The 18,944-nt window shown below is 42.1% G+C and overlaps 1 protein-coding gene across 1 annotated transcript in view; it reads right to left on the bottom strand.

The window, feature by feature from the left end:
* Positions 1–18,944, bottom strand: part of COLEC12 (collectin subfamily member 12) — a 168,748-nt gene that overhangs the window by 5,227 nt on the left and 144,577 nt on the right. Inside the window, exons 6-9 of the mRNA XM_011360493.2 lie at positions 13,251–13,739; positions 12,167–12,303; positions 10,804–10,913; positions 4,000–4,145 (exon numbers count right to left, since the gene is read on the bottom strand). Coding sequence (XP_011358795.1) covers positions 4,000–4,145; positions 10,804–10,913; positions 12,167–12,303; positions 13,251–13,739 — 882 coding nt within the window. The remainder of the gene's footprint in view (positions 1–3,999; positions 4,146–10,803; positions 10,914–12,166; positions 12,304–13,250; positions 13,740–18,944) is intronic.

Below are 18,944 nucleotides of genomic sequence, written 5' to 3' on the forward strand. Positions count from 1 at the left end.
AGCTTTTGAGTTTGATGTAGTCCCATTCATTTATTTTTGTTTTACTCCCCTTGCCTTTGAGGTCAAATTCATAAAATTCTCTTTAAGTCCAAGGTCCTTGAGTTCAGTTCCTATGTTTTCTTCTATGCATTTTATTGTTTCAGGTCTTATATTCATGTCCTTAATTTTTGTGTGTGGTGATAGACAGCAGTCTAGTTTCATTCTTTTGCAGGTGATAATGCCCTGTTCTTAATGAGGGTTGCACTCCTCTGCTTCTGTCTGCCTGCTTGTCACCTTACACATAGTTATGTATATATTTTTTCATTTTGTTTTAGGTGAGCTGAACCCTTACAGTATTTCCTGTAATGCAGGCCTCATAGTGGAGAATTCCCTCAACTTTCGTATGTCTGGAAAGGTCTTTATTTCTCCTTCAGATCTAAAGGAGAGCTTTGCTGGATACATTACTCTTGGCTGGTAGTTCCTTTCATTTAATAGTGTGAATATTTGATTCCACTCCTTTATGGCTTGTAAGGTTTGTGCTGAGAATTCCGACGATAATCTAATGGGTTTTTCTTTATAAATCACCGTCTTCTTTTCCCTGGCTGCTCTGAGAATACTGTCATTGATTTTTGATAATTTTAATATAATATGTCTTGGAGAAGTCCTTTTTGGGTTGAGATAATTGGGTGTTCTGTTGACTTCTTGAATTCCAACTTCCAGTTCATTCTTTAGATTTGGGAAATTCTCGTCAACTATTTGTCTGAAAATGCTTTCTAATCCCTGCTGCTTTTCTTCTCCTTCAAGAATGACCATTATTCTTGTTTCCTTTCCTGATGGTATCAGCTAGTTCTTGTATTTCTCTTTCATTATTTTTCATTCTTCAGTTTTTCTTTTTTCTTCTGATATATTTCTAGATTTTTGTCTTTTATATCACTTATTTTTGTCTTTGATATCACTTATCCTTTTCTCCATTTGGTCGACTCTATTTCCCAAGCTTGCTTTTTCATTCTTCATCTCTTTCAGTGTGTTCTTCATCTCCAGAAGTTCTATTTGGTTCTTTTTAAGTTTTTAGTTTCCTTGCTAAAAAATTCATTCTGCTGGTCTAGGTGTTTTTTCAATTTCTGAAATTGTTGATATGATTCGTTTCGGATCTCATTGAGTTTTTTCAGAAGTACTATCCTGAATTCTCTGTCATTTAAGTTGCATATTTCTATGTCTTTACACTTATTTTCTGGAGATTTTTCTCTTTCTTTCAGAGCTGCCTTGTCACCTTGGTTGTTCATGGTGTTTAGTGGCCTATTTCTCCACCTGAACATTAAAAGAAGTGTCTTCTGCCTTTTTTCCAGGAAGATTTATTATATAAATGTCTGTCTTTAGCCTGTCACTAAGAAGGCAGTTTACTTTTGGTTTCTAGTAGGTGGCGTCTAAGCCTCTTGGATCTCTGCTTTATATAAAGTCTTCATAATGCCTTTTTTTCTTATAAATATTCAATCACACTTGCTACCCTCAGTCTCAGTCCCTGTCAGTGTTAGTGGCAGTTTTGATAGCATTTGCTGAGATTTTCCTGGGGCTATGCAGTATTCGTCTTGGAGGACAGGGGAGAGAGGCCCTCTGGGTTGGGGGATGGGGACTGCAGCTCAGCCTTCTGTTTTGCAACCATGGCTAGTGATAATCAGATGTTGCTTCTCTGCCGTCCCCACTTATCTGCTTCCTGTCCTGATTCCTCGGAACTGCTGCTGAGTGGAGCTCTTGGCTCTCTCAGGCAGGGCTGTTCAGGGAAACTGCTGCACCTTTTTCCCTCCCCCTCCTCCTGCAGCTGCAGCTGCGAGAGGCAGCTTCTGTGTTTCTCCCAGTCTACCGCCCAACTCCTGGGGTTCTGACCCAAGGTAGTGCTTATTCGCAGATCCCCTACTCAGACATGCTTGTGTGCAGGATGGGTGTTTTTTGCGTTTTAGATGATCAGCTTATTGTTGTTTCAAGGGGAGAGATCTGGGGATGTCTCTCACTCCACCATGTTTCTGATGTTACTCCCACTTGATATTTCATAAGTCCGTTAAGCTATTTTCACTTTTTAAAAACTTTTTTTTCTTTTTGCTGATTGATTAGGTGAGTTCTGCTGTCCTCTTTGTGAGCTCATGGATCCTTTTCTGCTTCATCTAGTATACTGTTGAATCCCACTAGTATATATTTCAGTGCAGTTATTGTATTCTTTAGCTCTGTGACTCCTATTTGGTACTTTCTTATATTTTCTGTTTCTTTGTTGAAGTTCTCTCATTGTTCATCTATTCTTCTCCCAAGTTTGGTGTGCATCTTTATGACTGCTATTTTGAACTTTTTGTCAAGAAAATTATTTATCTCCATTTCATTAAGGGCTTTTTGTGGTTTTATCTTGTCCTTCTGTTTGAAACACATATCCTTCATTTTCTTTGATTCTCTGTGTTGGTTTCTATGCATTAGATGAAAGAGCCACCTCTCCCTGTCTTGAGGGAGCAGCGTTGTTTCGGAGATGAACCTTATCATTCAACCATGCCTTAGCTCTTGTGATTGTCCAAGCAGCCTATTTTATATTTAGTGGCTCCCAGTAGTTGAGGGTGTTCCAAGACTTGTCAGTGTCCTGAAGGGGAGGATCCCAGTCAACACCTGGATTTAGGCTGATTGGAAGCCACATCCTCAGGCAGCAGCTTTTAAAATATGTGAATATATACAATGCTATGGGACCACAAGAGTCTGTTCCACTGGCCACCAGAGCTGGCCAACCCAGAAGTGTCTCCCAAGCAGTCGTTACAAAGATCAGGGCACCAAATGAGTGTCAAGCACCTTTCTGGGAGACGCCAATGACCTGGAGTGAGGCAGAGGAAGAGTGCAAAGATGGTGTCCACTGGCCTGAGTAGTCCCCTAGATGTGTCCAAACTTGAAGTCTGTCCCTCTTGCTGAAGCTCCAGGACAATCAAATAGGCCTCTTTCACAGAAAGACTAGGGGTTTGTTTCAGTCTGCTGTGTGCTATGCCTTGGGGTAGCCAACCAAGAACTGTCTCTTCATTTGTTACAGTCCCATGAGACTCAAAAATATAAGTGCTGCTGGCCACTAGAGTTAGGTAATCAAGGCGTATACTCTGGGCAGCGGATACAAAAAAAAAGGGCACACTAGATGTGTGTAAAAGTGCCCCTCTAAAAAGGTGCTGGTGCTCTGAAGACTGGCAGAGGGAGAGTGCAAAGATAGGGCCTGCCCTCCAGGTCTCCCACCAACTTTTTAAATAAAGGCTCTATAAGATGTTCACGTATCATATCATTTGCCCATCTAAAGTATACAATTCATTGGTTTTTATAATATTCCCAAAGTTGCACAATTTAGAACTACCTAATTATATTTTAGAACACTTTCATTGTCCCCCAAAAGAAATCCCATACCTACTGGCATTCACTCCCCATTTCTTCCTACTTCTACCATATACTACTTTTAAATCTAGTTCTGATGAAGAAAACTAAGAGACTACATTCCAAAGAGAGTTATATATTAAATGAAGCATTAAATAAGTATATTTTGAAATGAAAATAAATCTCTAAAGCCTCTTTGGCTTATTAACTTATAAGGGGGCACAGACTGCATCCTTTCATTATCTAGCACAGCATCTGGCCCATAGTAATTGCTCAGTAAATAAATGTGGAACTAAAGGCTTGGCTACCTGAATTCTGTGTATGGAACTCTATGAAAAAGATAAAACATTGGTGCCACATGTTAAAGAACAACTGACTGGCAATATTATAAAGTAATGACCTAGGCCAGTTAGTCTAACATTTACTGAGTACTTCCTATATATTTTGCACATTTATTATTATGTCTTCACAACGACTCCACTAAGAGGATGCTATTATTATTCCCCTGAAGTTAACAACCTGCCCAACTAGTAAGTGGAAGAACTAAGACTGGAATCCAATTACAGAGTCTGTATTCAGAGCCCTCTTACCCTGTAATAGGATATAAGTTCTGCAAGTCCCTCTTAAATCTCTTATACTACTTACCTGTTTCCCTGTCTTTTTCGCATATGAAGTTATTGATGTCTTCACACTGGAAATCGTTCCACTGCCCAGCATAAATCAGCCCAGCACAGTCTTCTCCTGGCCCATGGCCATGGCCCCAGTTATCTGGCTGTCCAGCTTTCCAATTTCTTTTAACAAAACAGAAATTGAGTGTTATTTTCAAAGTCACGCAGAAGTTTTCTTTACCTGAGAGCAGCAGAGAAAGATGAAAAACAAAACTGAAGCATGTTATTTATCCTGGAATGAAAATACACTGTTTAAAAATCCAGGCATACTCCTATTCAGAATAAGATCAGCTGTTTTGCAGAGTATAGCCATACCTTGTTTTATTGCGCTATGCTTTATTACGCTTCACAGATGTTGTGTTTTTTACAAACTGAAGGCAAGACTCTCCACCAACAAAAAGATTATGACTCGCTTTACTGTGATACTTTACTGCAGTGGTCTGGAACTGACCACATGCAGGAACTGGTATGCCTGCAGCATCTCCCTATATGCTTGTTATCTTTGTCACAATGAAATCAATTATTGAGCTGCTTCATCACAGTGCTGAGGGAGTAAATTCTTCGACACAGTTAGATGAATGAAAATGCTGACTTCTGGGCAAGTGTGTAAATGTTTGTGTGTGAATATTTATGCACTCTGAGGACATATCACACACACACACACAATCTTGTGAGAACCCAGAAGGATCATCGTACATTTCGATACCTTGCTTCTCTAACAGGTTAGAGTCAGGCAGAGAAAGTGAGAGACCCTCGATATACATTTACAAGAACCTACAAGTACAAACACTGGTTATGGTTGTCTGGCTAAGTTGTAGAAAGTTGATTGCTTTAGAATGAAATAGTAATTTAATCTTGCTGAAAATGACATAGATTTCATTGCCTTTTTTGGAAGAGAGATTCTCAAAAACAAGTTTCTTTTAGGATGAATTCACTTGGGGCTGGTTAACTTGGATGCTGCTGCTTAAATCACCACTTTGCCAGGGTTCGCTGTTCTTGATTCTGTCTCCATGCAATAAATTAAATGTGTTTGTAAGACTCAAAACTGGAAAGCTAAATTTTCTCTAAGAAGCAGGTCTTGCACAGAAGCCTGTGGTTACTGCCTGAGAGGACAAGTTTGCCTCACATGGAGGGTCCAAAAGAACATATGCAGCCAGATGTACTTCCCATAAACTATAACTCATTACTCCATCTGCCATGGGGTATCCTAGGACTACCTGAGGATAGAGCTCATATTGCCCTACATCTTTTGAAATAAAACCAGCAAAATTAGAGGGCAGTACAAAAGTACAGTTGAAATTTACAGTTAAAGAGTGGGGCAACAAGGTAGAATGGACTCCCCCACACTGAATGTATTTTTTTTGGATTTTTTAAAAATGAAAAGTGACCTCACTTAAATAAATGTAGTGATGAAAAGATAATTTAGATGAAACTGCCAACTGATGAAAGTAAAAATGGGATGCTACTTAGGAGGGAGTGCTAGAAATAGTCATTCATTCACACTTTCATGCAACAGATATTCACAGAGCACCTACTACAGGCCAGAGACAATTCTAGGTGATGGCAACACAGCAGTGCAGAGAACAGAGTCCCAGCCCTCACAGAACTTACATAACAGTCAAGAAACAAGTGAATTAAAAAATCAGACTTCCACAATGATGCCTGATATTTCTTTTCAGAGAAATGAAGAGAGAGATGAAGTTAGTTTACTTTCATATGGATGCTTTTTTGTGTATTTCTGTCCACCCTGCAGAACGCCCCCTGCAAATGTCAGTGATGCCTGAGCAGTTTGCTGTTCTTGGTGTACATTTTGTTTATTTCTGCTCTATTCCAATTCTGTTTACCGAATTTGAGGTCTGTGATTCCTGAATGAATAATGATGGGACATTTGATATTCTTTATCTCTAAGTTAATTGGGAAATTGCATAAATAAGATTTCTGACAGAAGACCTGCCTAATATGTAGATAAAAGGCATTTACAGACTAGTGAGAAGTGTTTCTTTGCTGTAGAATTTTCTCCCACTCTAGGGGTCTGTACAGTGGAAGATTTCTCTCTAGCGGCCTAAGCCAGTGCCACTCTGAAAGAAACATGAAGCATGGACCAGAGTAAGTTATTATTGAATTAGATGATGCTGAGGGTCCCCACCATCCTATACCTCCATATTCTAAAACCACATGTAATATTATCTAGAGCAGCCTGCGTGGACAGAAAGGCAACCCATGTTTTACCTTTGTGATGTAGAGATGAAAGCTGTTACTCATAACTTGGCAGCATACTCCCACAAAGTGATATCCTGTGCTGGGGACCAAGAAGTAGCTGAGAAGAATAAAGAATATTCAAGTGTGTCTTGGTTAACTCTCAGGAACAATATCTCATCTCTGGTGATCTAAGGTGGGCAACTGCAAGCGGAGTGGGAAGGCCTTAAAAGGCTACCTTACAGTTGTGCTGAGCAAATGGTTAGACTCTATGCTTCCCACTTGTGTGTGAATCCTTTGTACTAACAGACAGCCTCCATTAATAGTGACGATCTTTACTAAGTGTTATTCCATCAAGAGTACAAAGATTAGTTTTGACATACTCTTGGTTTCACTGATCCTCTCTAGTTTGTCTGTTTTCTATTTCATTGCTTTCCAATCATTATGGTTTCCTTCCTTCTACTTTGGGATTAATTTGCTCTTCTTCTATCTTCAGAAAGTAGAAGCTTAGATCACTGATTTTCAACTTAAAAATTATTTCTAATAGAAGCATTCTAAAGCTATAAATGCCCTTCTAAACACTAATTCAGCTGCATCCTCCAAAATTTGATACGTAGTGTTTTCATTTTCTTTGAAACATTTGAAAATTTCCTTTGTGATTTCTTATTTAGAAGTGTGTCCTTTAATTTCCAAATATTTGGAGATTTTACAGCTTTTTTTGTTATTTTGGTTTCTAATTTTGTTTTGGTCAGAGAACATACTCTGTATAATTCCACTGCTTTTACGTACATTTACTGACACTTGTTTGATGGCCCAGCAAATAGTTTATCTTGGTGAACGTACCATACGCACTTGAAAAGGTGTATTTGTAGTTGTTGGGTGAATGTTTTGTAACATGCATGAACTCTAGTTGGTAGTGTTTAATATATCCTTCCTGGTTTTTCTATCTACTTGTTCTATCAGTTACTGAGAAGAAAATGTTGAAATCTCCTTTGAAGCCTCGCTTTTTGCTGTGTCCACATTTACGGTTGGTATGTATGTCTTCTTGACTGTGGTGTGGTCCTGGAAATCAGACTTTTTTTTACATGAGTAGAACAACAATACATCTCACTCGCACTGCTGCCCACACACACTGGAAAATATCCTGCAGGCCAGCACAGAGGCTAGCTCACAGTGGGTGATCCAGGGTAATTCACTGAATGTTATCACAGGACTGGGGACCAGTGGATCCCAGTCTCCAGTCAGGGGGCTGGTGCTGGCCAGGAATTCAGTTTTCATAAGTCTGCGGTGAAATGAGAAAAATGACAGTGTGTGTGTGTGTGAAAATGGATATATGATGGCCAGTTGTCTTTTCTTGAAAAGGATTATAAAGTTTGTTTTTGTTTTTTAGAACTGAGATTTTTTGATGGGTGATTTTTACAATCCATGTTCTTGGTTAGTAAATAAAACCTTGGCAACGTATATCAGCCCTTCAGTCCCTCTTTTAGACCTTTATTGACGTGTGCACCCAAAGTATCTGGGACCCTGTTTTGGGTGCTGTTCTGAGACATCACAGATTGTTTCTCATGCCGACCTTTTCCACAATAGCTGATCCTAACAGTCAATCGGTCAGGTCATGTTTCATGGGAAATAAACCTTATTTCAGGTCTGCATGTGCCTTAAGTTTTCGATATGCATTCCATGTTACTGTTCCTTTCTGTCTGTTTATTCCAGAGCTGTCTTTCTCAACCGGATGTCACCATAAAAAAATGGAGAGGTTTCAAGAGGGAGAGGAGAGCGCATTTTTTCCTCTTGTCTATTTCCTCTTTAGTGGTAACTGCAAAGCCCTGAAACAATTTCAAAAAGGCTTATGTGTGTGTGTGTGTGTGCGCGTGTGTGTGTAAAACAGGTAAGAGGAAATCTGTGGTGGACAAACAGAAGCGGATGAGCCAGTGCTTGGTGGCCACAGCAGCAAAGAGGAGGGTAAAGTTAAGCCTAAATATATGTGGAGATTTACAGTGGTGGGAGAACCCTAAGAACCTGACACCCAATCCCTATCCTAGGCCATGGCAGAGAATGTTCATCTTCTTTACAAACCTGTTGTGAGAACTGAGACATACTGTGTGTCACTTCAATCAAGATACTGTATAATATAGAAATGCTGAGTAATTTCTTCTATAATTACTGATTAGTATGAAAATAATTAGGATTATGACAATAACAGTATTAATACCAATACTAGCAGATGGCATTTCTTGAGTACTTCCCATGGGCCAAGCACTGTACTAAATGCTTTATAAACATACACACACAAAATTTCATTTAATATCCACAATATTGACACAGGTCCTTTTGTAATATTCATTTCTAGATGAGGACACAGAGATTTCACATGGTTGAATAACCCACACAAGGTCATGCAGCTGTTGAGTGCTGGGTCAAGGCCTGGAACCCAGACCATCAACTCCAGGGCATATGCTCTCTCCCCTTGCTGCACTGGCTCTCTTTCTAGTTTGTGCAATGTTTATTATTCTATGTCAAGTTAAATTAGCCTTCAGTTATTGAGGCCTCGAATATGTCTGCCTAATTTATTCTTCTTTTAAAATTTGATCCTGGGGGTTTTTACATGTATATGTATTCCTTTGGGTAGAAAATGAGAAGCACAATCTGTACTGCAGCTGGGAGGCAGAAGCCAAAGCTCGAAGGAGGCTTCAGGGTGGCTGTGGCTGGGGACAGAGTCCCCAGAAGGTGTCTGGTGATGTAATCCTTCTCAGGACCCAGGTACCAACGCTGGTGCTCTTCTTCCAAATCATATAATTCTTGCTGCATCCGGGGAAAAGGAGAAAAGTTCCACCTTGGGAGAGCTGGCATAGATAGTAATGTTTTTCCTCAATCCGTTCCATATGGACCAATCCATTTTTTTCTTGGAGGAAGGCTTAAGATTGAATTTCTTAGTGAGTCTGACCCAGACCTTTTTTGCATTTATGGCTGTGAGAAAAGTGGAGGAGACTTTTTTAGTTCTCCACCTGACTCCCTTAAGAAAAAGATTTTGGCACTCTTGACTGTCGAAGTCACAGGTTTATCTTATCCTTTAATCATCTCTGCCTCCCATCCTTACCTCCAGTCCTCCACTGCTCCAATTTTAGATGCCAACTCTCACAACTGTGTTGAGTCTCCTGAAGCATACCTCTGCTGTGGTGGGCACTCTCCTCTGGCTGACAGCCGAATTCCCAAGGGACACGAGGGCCAGCGTGTGGTGTTGCTTCTTCTCCCAAAGGACAGGTGCAGAGGGAGTAGACAGGATATCTGTCAGGCCAGCAGGCAGATCTTCATTTGCCCTAGGGCCAATCTGAGGCTCAACTTCAGCAGACCTAAAATCTTCAAATGTTCTACCTTGACTTTTGGTCTTTTTTTTTTTTTTTTTAAATGACCTTATTTTGGTCCTTCTATATCCTCTAATCATGCTTTTCACTTGGAGGATTTAAAAGTATAGAGAAGCCTGTTTGTCAACTGATGTGCCTGTATATACACACAGAGAAACATTTAAATTCTGTCTGGCCCCTCCCTCTACCGCCTTTGACCCACTCCTGCTCCTTGACTGCTACAGGTCCGGCCTCAATGCCATGACACCATCTGAAACTTGAAACACTTGCCTTCTCCTCTCCTGGTGCCATGTATGCTATGGTCTCCTCCATGCTTGGGACGTGGTCCCGAAGCCAAGATGCCCTCATACCTACTGGCACTTCTGCAGGGCCTGCCTTCTCTGTCTCCAGCAAAGGAAAGGATTCAGAGGTGGGTTTTTATAAATTCTGCTCCATTTGATACAGTTTGTTGCATATTTTCACACTCATTCAAGGGAAAGCAGGAATTAGAAGAAATGAAATTTACATTAGTACAATTTAGTCGTCTTCAGAGCCTAGGGTAAGATTAGGGACGGTGGACACCCGGGGTAGAAGGAGGCCCACGGAGACTTCTGTGCCCCTAGGAGCTCTGAGAGGGTCTGTGACATGCTTCTATTCTTTGTTGCTGCCTTTAGAGAACTCAGGTCACATCAGACGGCACATGGGAATCCTCAAACTTTTAGGAGATGGTTATCCCACAAAGGCCTCTGTCGTGTTGCACTTGAACTTCCCGTGTATAGGAGAGTCATAAACTTGTGGTTCATAATCATGCTCTAGCCCAACTGGGTCAGGGGCATGGATGGCGTTATCCTGAAGGGAGCTCCCCGGCCCTTGTCAGACATATGGCCGGGGTGAAATCTGAACATGCCTGAGGTCGTCTGGGCTTCCTTCTTCTGCATAGTAGCATTTAAAGAGAACGTTGCGGCCACAAGTATCATACTGTGTGGTTTTATGAGCCTGATGTTTTGTTTTGTTTTTCACAGAAATGAAAAAAAAAAAATTTACTCTATGAAAAGAAAAAAGAAAAACTCCATAGCATGTAGAGTCCAAACCACAATTTCCCTACATAGAAATATACAACTGGTACCAGGAACCTCAGTGTGAGGCGTGTCTAGGACATAAGGTCGTTAAGGAAGAAACTGTAGGGAGTCAGGCAAGAGGTGAAAAACAGAACAGCAAGAGTCTGGAGGTTTCTGAGTACTAACTTATACTCTGGAGATGTCCCATCCAGCCACTTCCATTCGCTTTCATGCTCCAAGTCCGTCAGGCCAATCCAGTGGCTATCTCTCCCTACCATCTGCTTTTTTATCCATTGCTGGAAAATAAACCACAGACGGTGCATTATTATTTCTTGGAACAGATGTCTGGTGGGCTTCCCCACTGCCCCCCGCATTTACAAAAACAGGACAAATTAAAAGAGGATATTTGTCAGAACATGTACACTGCTATTGCTGTGTTCTTTTTTTATGTACTTGTTTTCTTTTGTACTGTTTTGGGGGCTCTGACATTTTTTCCTCTTACAAACTTACAAGTGATATTTCAATGATGCTCTACCTCCTTGAAATTACCCAGACCACTCAATGAACTCCACTAGGCTCCATCCCCTCCTATCGCCTGTCCTCCCCATGTTCTAATGATAGTAACAGCCATGGCATAACTGAGCTCTTCCTCTGGACCAGGTGCCATGGCCAGTGTGTTACATGTAGCGTCCTTAAGCCTTACAACAACCTATGTAATAAAGATGATAAGTGGCTGAGCTGGGTTGGACACAGCTCTGTGTATTCTAAAGTGCAGGTACCTACCTGATTGTACGCTCATTCCCAGTCTCCCAGTCAGTTACTGTGGGAAGCATCTGTTTTTAGGATTGTGTTTGCTGGAGATACTTAGGGAGAAGGAAGGAGGCCACTGGAACAGTGTGGCACCAAATAAAGAGCACTGGCATTGTTGCTAGATGGACTTCACTTTCAGCCTCAGCTCTGCATTTACTTGCTGTCCCATGAATAAATCATTAAAACCTTCCGGGGCCTCAGTTTTCTTAATTAGTAAAACAGGGATAATAATACCCATTGGTTCTAGGGTTGTTGTGAGGTTTAATGGAGAAAATGCCTCATAAGGTGCCTGGCACACAGGAAGTGCCTAGTGAGTGGTCACCATTGTTATTGTGTATGGGCTGTCCCCATGGCCGCCTCTGCTCTTCCTGACTCTGCTGAGGCCACATGTCTGATCTCCCACTCCACCCCTGCAGAGGCACTCCACTCATGCCTCTTTACTTCTCTCTGCAGGTGCCTGGTGCCAGCCTGCAGCTTCCAAGTTACTGCTCTCTTGACAGCCACTGGGAGGAGCCACACCTCTCCAGGGAATATCTTCCAAGTGGAAGCAAGAGGACATAATTCCCATGCCAGGAATGCTTGTCTCGGTATAAAGCCCAAATCTCCATAATGTAGCTTTCTGTGTTTATGTGACCATGAATTCTTGATGTCTTTGACTCCCCAGTAAGCATGCAATTTCCAGATGTAAACTATCCTTAAATTATAGTTTTCCCCAACTCTAAGTATGCTGCAGACATACCTGTTCTTCTCTCGTGTTTATGAAAACGAGATGTGAAGACTTGTCTTCACAGAAAAGTTTTGCATCCTCAAAAATTTCTTTCTTAACCGAAAAATAGTAGCATTTGTCTGTGAAGTTCTTCCAGTGAGGCGGGCAGCCTAGGAATGCAAAGGTTTATAATATTGATCAAAAATAAAACAAAACACGAAAAGCACTATGCTTTTCCTCAGCTGTTTTTAAGAGGCCACAGCTATGGCCCCGCTTCCCTTGCAGGCCAGGAGCGGCCCCAGTACCCGTGTGCAGAGCCCACGACTGACGTTCACGGACATGCTGGGGGCAAAGACCAGTACCAGGACGTGGACTGCAGAGTACATAGTAGTGACAACTACATAATCTGGAAAATAGCTGCACTGGGTCTTTGTTCCTGTGTCTGGATTAGTCTTTACAATGACAGAGATAACAGAAACGACAACCAAAGGCAGCGCACAGATGTGCAACATCAGTCTGGAATCACATGGAACCTACGGACTAGATGGGGAAACCCACAACCATATTGGGCTCACAGAACAGCAAAAATGACCCGAATCGTACTGAAGGAAATCAAATGGAACCGGGTGTGGGTCAAAGAGAGAAATAGGTTTGGTTGCAAACCTTTGGTTTTACCAAAGGTTTAATTATAAAAGGACTGGAAGTCACCATAATACCTTCTCAGAAAGAAATGAAATCTGACCTTCAGGAACAAAGTTCCACCTGCATGTTAACTGAGGGAGGCCTAACCTCACTAAGGGCATAAAGCGAGGGCAAGACAGGTCGGGGATGGCTAGCTTTGGACTTTCTTGAAGGAAATGTCTGGGGGCACATTTGTCCCTGAGGGCCTGACTCAGCTAAATAAACAAGTGCTAGAGAACCTGACCATGTTTAGAGAAACGTGCCTGAATGACATGGCCTGAGAGCAAGAGGGGCCTTGTACCTGCCCCCACATGATGTCTTTACTGCCAAATATAATAGGTATGGGAGGAGCCTGGGGCTGTACACTGGGGGCTGGACCATCAGCACATACACCTCCCCTGTCCCCTGGTGCAAGGGAGGGAGAGATCAGACTTACCATTGGCCTCTGGTGCTGTGGTTGGCTCATTCTGCAGGGCCAGGGGTACTGCTGCTCCCGATGGGCCTGGGGGACCAGGGGGACCCTTGGGGCCTGGCATGCCTGGTACCCCAGGCAAGCCTGGCAGCCCCCGTGGTCCAGGCACCCCGGGCTCCCCAACAGTGCCTTGCAGTCCCTGGAAGCCAGGAGGGCCCTGGGGGCCGGGGAGTCCATCCTTGCCTGGTGGGCCTGGTGGGCCTGGGTCCCCATTGGGTCCCTGAGGGCCAGGTTTCCCCGGGGACCCACGGGAGCCTTTGGGGCCCTGTGAGCCTTTGGAGCCTTTGCTGCCACGCTCTCCAGGGGGACCGACTGGCCCTATTGGGCCCCTCTCACCAGCAGGGCCGGGTGGACCAGGCTCCCCCTTCTCTCCTTTCTGTCCCTTGTTGCCAGTGGGACCAGGGGGGCCCTGCTGTCCTCTGTCACCTTTCGGACCCCTAGGGCCAGGAGGACCTAAAACATAAAAAAAATATATAAATGGCATAAAGATGAAATCCATTGTGATAGTGAAGAATTCATCTTATAAAATCTCCAATTTAAAAAAAATCTAGACATACAAAATACATACATGGAGTGCTTACTGTTTACCACACTAGTGTTTGATGGTATTTTTCTTTTTAACAAAAGGTTTCTTTACTAAGCTCACCCTTCTTACTCTAAGCACTTTGAATAGGTCTTCATGGCACACAACTTTCTAGTGTCCACTGATATTTCAGGGGAAAGGACAACTTCATGTTGGTACTGGTGACTCACACCATTAAATTGGGTTCTCTTAGTCAACTGGGATCATCTGTCACTAGCAGAAAACTGCAGGTTAGGTTCAGGATTCCCTCCTACTTATTTCCTCTTTCTTTTTCACTGATTTGACGAATAGTTATTAAAGACCTGTTATATCACAAGCACTGTGTAAGGTGTTATGGGATAAAGAATTGAATTAGACAAAACAACAACAACAACAACACAAATGCTATCAAGTGTTGAGAGGCATTGTCCTGTTCCCTCGCCACACCAGAGAGGCCTCTTCTTCTCTGTCACACCCCATCTGGTGCTCCTGTCCCCTCCACCAGCACTGTGGGGACACTGCTATCCTTCAGGCTGGGTCTTGCTCATTGTGGACCAGCTCAGAAGTACAGAAGGTCTTTGTGCAAAAGTGCTCTCCGGCCTAGGGCTGGGGAGGATCAGTTTTGTTTTTTTCTAGTTGGTCTAATAATGCAAATAGGGAAAGTGGGCTAGAGGGAAAAATAGGTGGACAATCAGATTGGCAGGGGAGGAAAAAAAGACACCATTTTCCACTAAAGGAAGGAAAAAACAGTTCTCCTTAAAAAAGACAGGGGTAGGGAGGAAAGTACCTGCTCATCCCTTCTGTTCCTATAAAGCAGCTCACAGAACATAGGACTGCCTGTTTTCTTTAAGTTCTCAGGGCTTACGGGGCACATTACACAAATAAACCACAACTAGGATCTGTATAGTGAGCGACAGTTTTCAAGGTGCTTTCAAGGTACCTGATCTTTGTCTATGACATATTCCCATAGCACATTTGAGGACATACAGGTCCATCCCCCAACCAGCTGGGCTGGGAACAGAACTGTGGAGCAGCTCTTCCCACCTCTGTAGGGAGATTTCTCTGCCTCACTCCCACCCTAGGCTCTGACTGTATCCACCCTAGACCCTGATGTGCCCTAGGACATCACTGTATCCTCATGCTATCCATACACCCTGGTCCACCCACTCATCCTGCTTTTCCTTAGCAGGTATCTAGGCTTGGACTCAGCTTTCTTTCTTTAAGGCTATGTCACTCAAGGAGTTACTGCCTAGACCCTCTGCAGAGCTGTAGGAGTTTATGCTAATGGCTAGCACTAGCTTCAATGAGTTCCTTCTAGGGTTTTTTTTTGTTTCAGAAGTGGGAGACTTTAGGAGACTTCAGGATGAAGCACCCTCTCCTTGAACCTGACTCACTGGCTTCTCCTTTTGGCTCCACCTTGTTATCAGCTATGCTGGGCTCTGGGTTCTTATTTCTATCTGACAGTCAGATGGTCCATTTTCTTTGGGGTGTTCTGCCAGCACCTCCAGCTTGGCATGTCTAAAACTGACTGTATGGTCTCTTTGCTGTTTAAGACCTCCTTCTATCATTCTTTATCCCACCATATCATCACAACCGTCTCTTCCTTTCTGTTACTTGTCACGACCCTAGCTGGGTGTTCTCCCGCCCTCCATCCCTCCTGTCTTTCTGGTAGATTTTTATGGTAACCTCTTAACTGCTCTTCTTACCTCTAATTCCTGTCCATTCGTTCCATTCTGCATTTTCCCCACATTTGTCTTCCTTACACACAACTCTGATCTCCACTTGCTCCAGAATATTCAGCCCTTAATTTATCATCTGATATTAAGGCTTTCATGACCTGGTCTCATTATTTATTCCATCCTCCCATGGACTTTCACAAATCTCTTCTCTCAGACTTTCCTCTGCCTATATTTATCTGGAAAATCCCTGTTTGCCAGCATGTCATCCCCTCAGGTCACTACAGACGGAAGTTCTTCCTTCTTCTCTAATCTTTTAGTTCTTATTTGTTCTTCGAGGACACTTCCCCGTCTAGCAGCTAGCAGTGTCTGATGCATAGTTGTTATTCAGTGAGTATTTATCAAATCAATGTGCATCATAGGTCAAAAGGCCTAGTGTGCTAATGTCAATATTTTGGGCCCCAAGAGAGACCAGAAGGGAGAAATTTTGGGGGAACGGTGATCCGGTACCCTTCACCTTATTCTAAGAAGTACAGCTTCACTGGATCTGCATACCAGTTTGATCCTGGCTGCCACTATGGAATGACCATGGGGAGATCTTTCTTTTCTGACTCTACACACACGTGAAAATTGACCCAGTGGCCTTCTCATCAGTGATCTGAGTTTTATCCTGTTTAACCTGAGAAGGCTTATAAAATAGCCTACGCTATTTTATAAGATTAGGAAGGTGAGTTTTCATTGCCAATTTTTTTCCTTTAAAAAACTAACTTAGTTCCTTTGTGTAGTTGAGAAATAGTGTCCTAGAGATTAATAGTGGGGAAGGTGGCATGTGTTTCCTTATAATGGATGTAGCAACAGTGAAACAATACTGAAAATAGGCCAAAACAAAACTTCTAATTTATTTGGAATAACAACAAAAATAAGTAACTTCTGAACTATTTGTGTTTCATGTTCTATATTTAGTCTTAAGAAATCCAAATAATGGAAAAGTTCTGTGGGCAAACTCAAGTGCTTTAGAAGTTTTTTATCCTTAATGTATGAATCTTGCCAATAATCAGTGTTTCTCAATCGCTCACATCTGGGATTGGTGTTGTACTTGTAAGTTGTGGGAAATGAGTTTACCTATGCCTGTGAAATAGTGACTGTTCAGGGGCTTGTCTCCCTGATTTGACAGACAGATGTGGCAGAGAGATGTATTTCTTCCAGAACACCTTCCTATGGTTTCTGACAAATTCCAAAGACACACAACTCTCTTTTCCTCTCCTGACTTGAAACTAAGACCTCCCTCACCTGGTGTGACAGATTTTCATTAATCTTTGTTTCTGGGGAAGGGTAGTTTATGGTGTTCAGCTATTTCCCTCTGAACGTTAAGTGCTTCTTGAATGTCTCCCTTTGCTCCACATAGAAGCTGTAGCTTGGTTTAAGAACAGCATAAAACATGGATCCCAGTCAGCACAAAATACCAGCAGATGTTCATTGCCAGATCTCGGAGAAGGGACAAGATACTGGGAGAAGATGCAAGGTCTAAACGTCTAAAATCGTTCTTGTGATGCATTTCTCAGCTGGTTCAGCATACAAACTGAAATTTTCATATGAAGCACTATAGGTTATCACAAATAGGTTATCTAAAATAAAGTTTAATATTTATGGCTGTGGATAAACTCCTGGCATTCACGTGGTTATTGATGTCTTCATCCACAGCTGCCCCAGCCTTGGGAAAAAGCATCACAGCTAAGGCAAGAAGCCCGCACTCTGCCTTCAGATGCTGGGCTATATGTGAAAATGTACTCTAGGTGTCCCATACATAAGGGAATTCAATCATTTATATACTTTACTCACTAAGACAATACTTTGCTCATTAAAACTTAAAAATTTGATATTTATTTCTTTTCAAAATTACCGAGAAAAAGAGTTAAAACCAGTTAAAGTCAGCAGTGGATCTCCATAAAAAGTAGATTATCAATGCTAGGGGTATATCTTTCATCTAGGACCTAGGATGCTAGTATCGCTTTATTAGCATCTGGATAATTCCAGGCTTTTAGGTCTTACTTGACTCTTTTATTGGGTGGCTGTTGAAGTAAAAATAAAATGAAATAAAATGAAAGCCACCCTTAGTGTCTTAAAATTGAAAACACTGAGATAAATGATGGGAATATATATGAACTTGTGCAGTAACAACTTGAGTCCAGAGTTCAGAGAATGGTTATGCTACATGTGGAGGCATATGTGATGTCCCATACAGAAGTGCATTTGAAATTTGCTTTCACGGCCAAGTGGGTGGCTCCCTGGCTCGGGATCTGAAAAGCTAGGATATCCGTGTTGCTGGTAAAGCAATCATAAGCTCCAGAAATGCCCAAATATGAACTCCAAGCAGCCTATGTATGTACTACCAGCAAAACCTCCTCGTGTTCCCCAGACTCCAGAGCTGGGAGCCTTGAACACCCGATTCCTCTAAACAAGCAGTTCAAAGAGGACGGAAGACTTTAAATAACTGTGCTGTTTCTGCTTTGGCAACCAAACTGCAGGCCTTGAGAAGGGCCCAGCCCCATGTCCTACACCTGAGATAAGTTTCCAATTTGTTTTCCAACAAAACTGCTGGTGCTTAACGGAAAGTAGAGAAACCACTTTAACTCTTACTGTCATTCGAAATTTTGGAGATTTGATTTTAGAACAATGAGTTGTAAGGTTGGAAGAACAGAGAAAAATAGTAATATAATCTGATATATTTTTCTTCTCATTTAAAAATCTACTTTTAATATAATTAATCAAACATTTATTAAACACCTACAATATGAAAACATCATTCTGCTTTACTAAGGAGAAAAGGAAGGTACAAATTAAAGGTACATTTAATAGATATTATAGGGAAATCCTTTCGAAGAATAATTTGATTCTCAACCTCATGTTTAAGATAGGCTTCTAGAAAGCCATGGAAGCTCTTTATCATAAGAGTAAGGTATACTTAAACCACTGTTTCTCACCAACTGGCCAGAGTCTGCTTCCATGCCTTGAGAATGCCTGCTCTCTAGGATCCCCACACAAGCAGTCTTGTTTGAGGACATGTATCAAGAGTGGGTGAGGCCAACAATGAGAAGAACTGAGGCTTCCTGGCTGATCCACTTTGCTTTGTCCCCGTCCTGCTTTATTACCTGTCTTTTCATCCTTCCTTTGCATCTCTCAAGGTCCAGCTCAAATGGCAATCCCTTACTGATGCCTTAACCAATTGCTGTCCTGAACATAAACTCTCTCACATTTCAACCTTCCTGAACGTGACATCTCTTCTCGTGAGCCACGACAGGGCAGTAGGGTGCCATTTGCATGGGTTTGGGATCTAGACAGACTTGAGTTTAGCACTGTCTGCCATTTACTAGCTGCTTGACCTTGGATAAGTTACTCAGGGTCTCTGTGCCTCAGTTCCTT

Source organism: Pteropus vampyrus, unplaced genomic scaffold (assembly GCF_000151845.1).
Source record: "Pteropus vampyrus isolate Shadow unplaced genomic scaffold, Pvam_2.0 Scaffold55, whole genome shotgun sequence".
Lineage (NCBI taxonomy): Eukaryota > Metazoa > Chordata > Mammalia > Chiroptera > Pteropodidae > Pteropus > Pteropus vampyrus.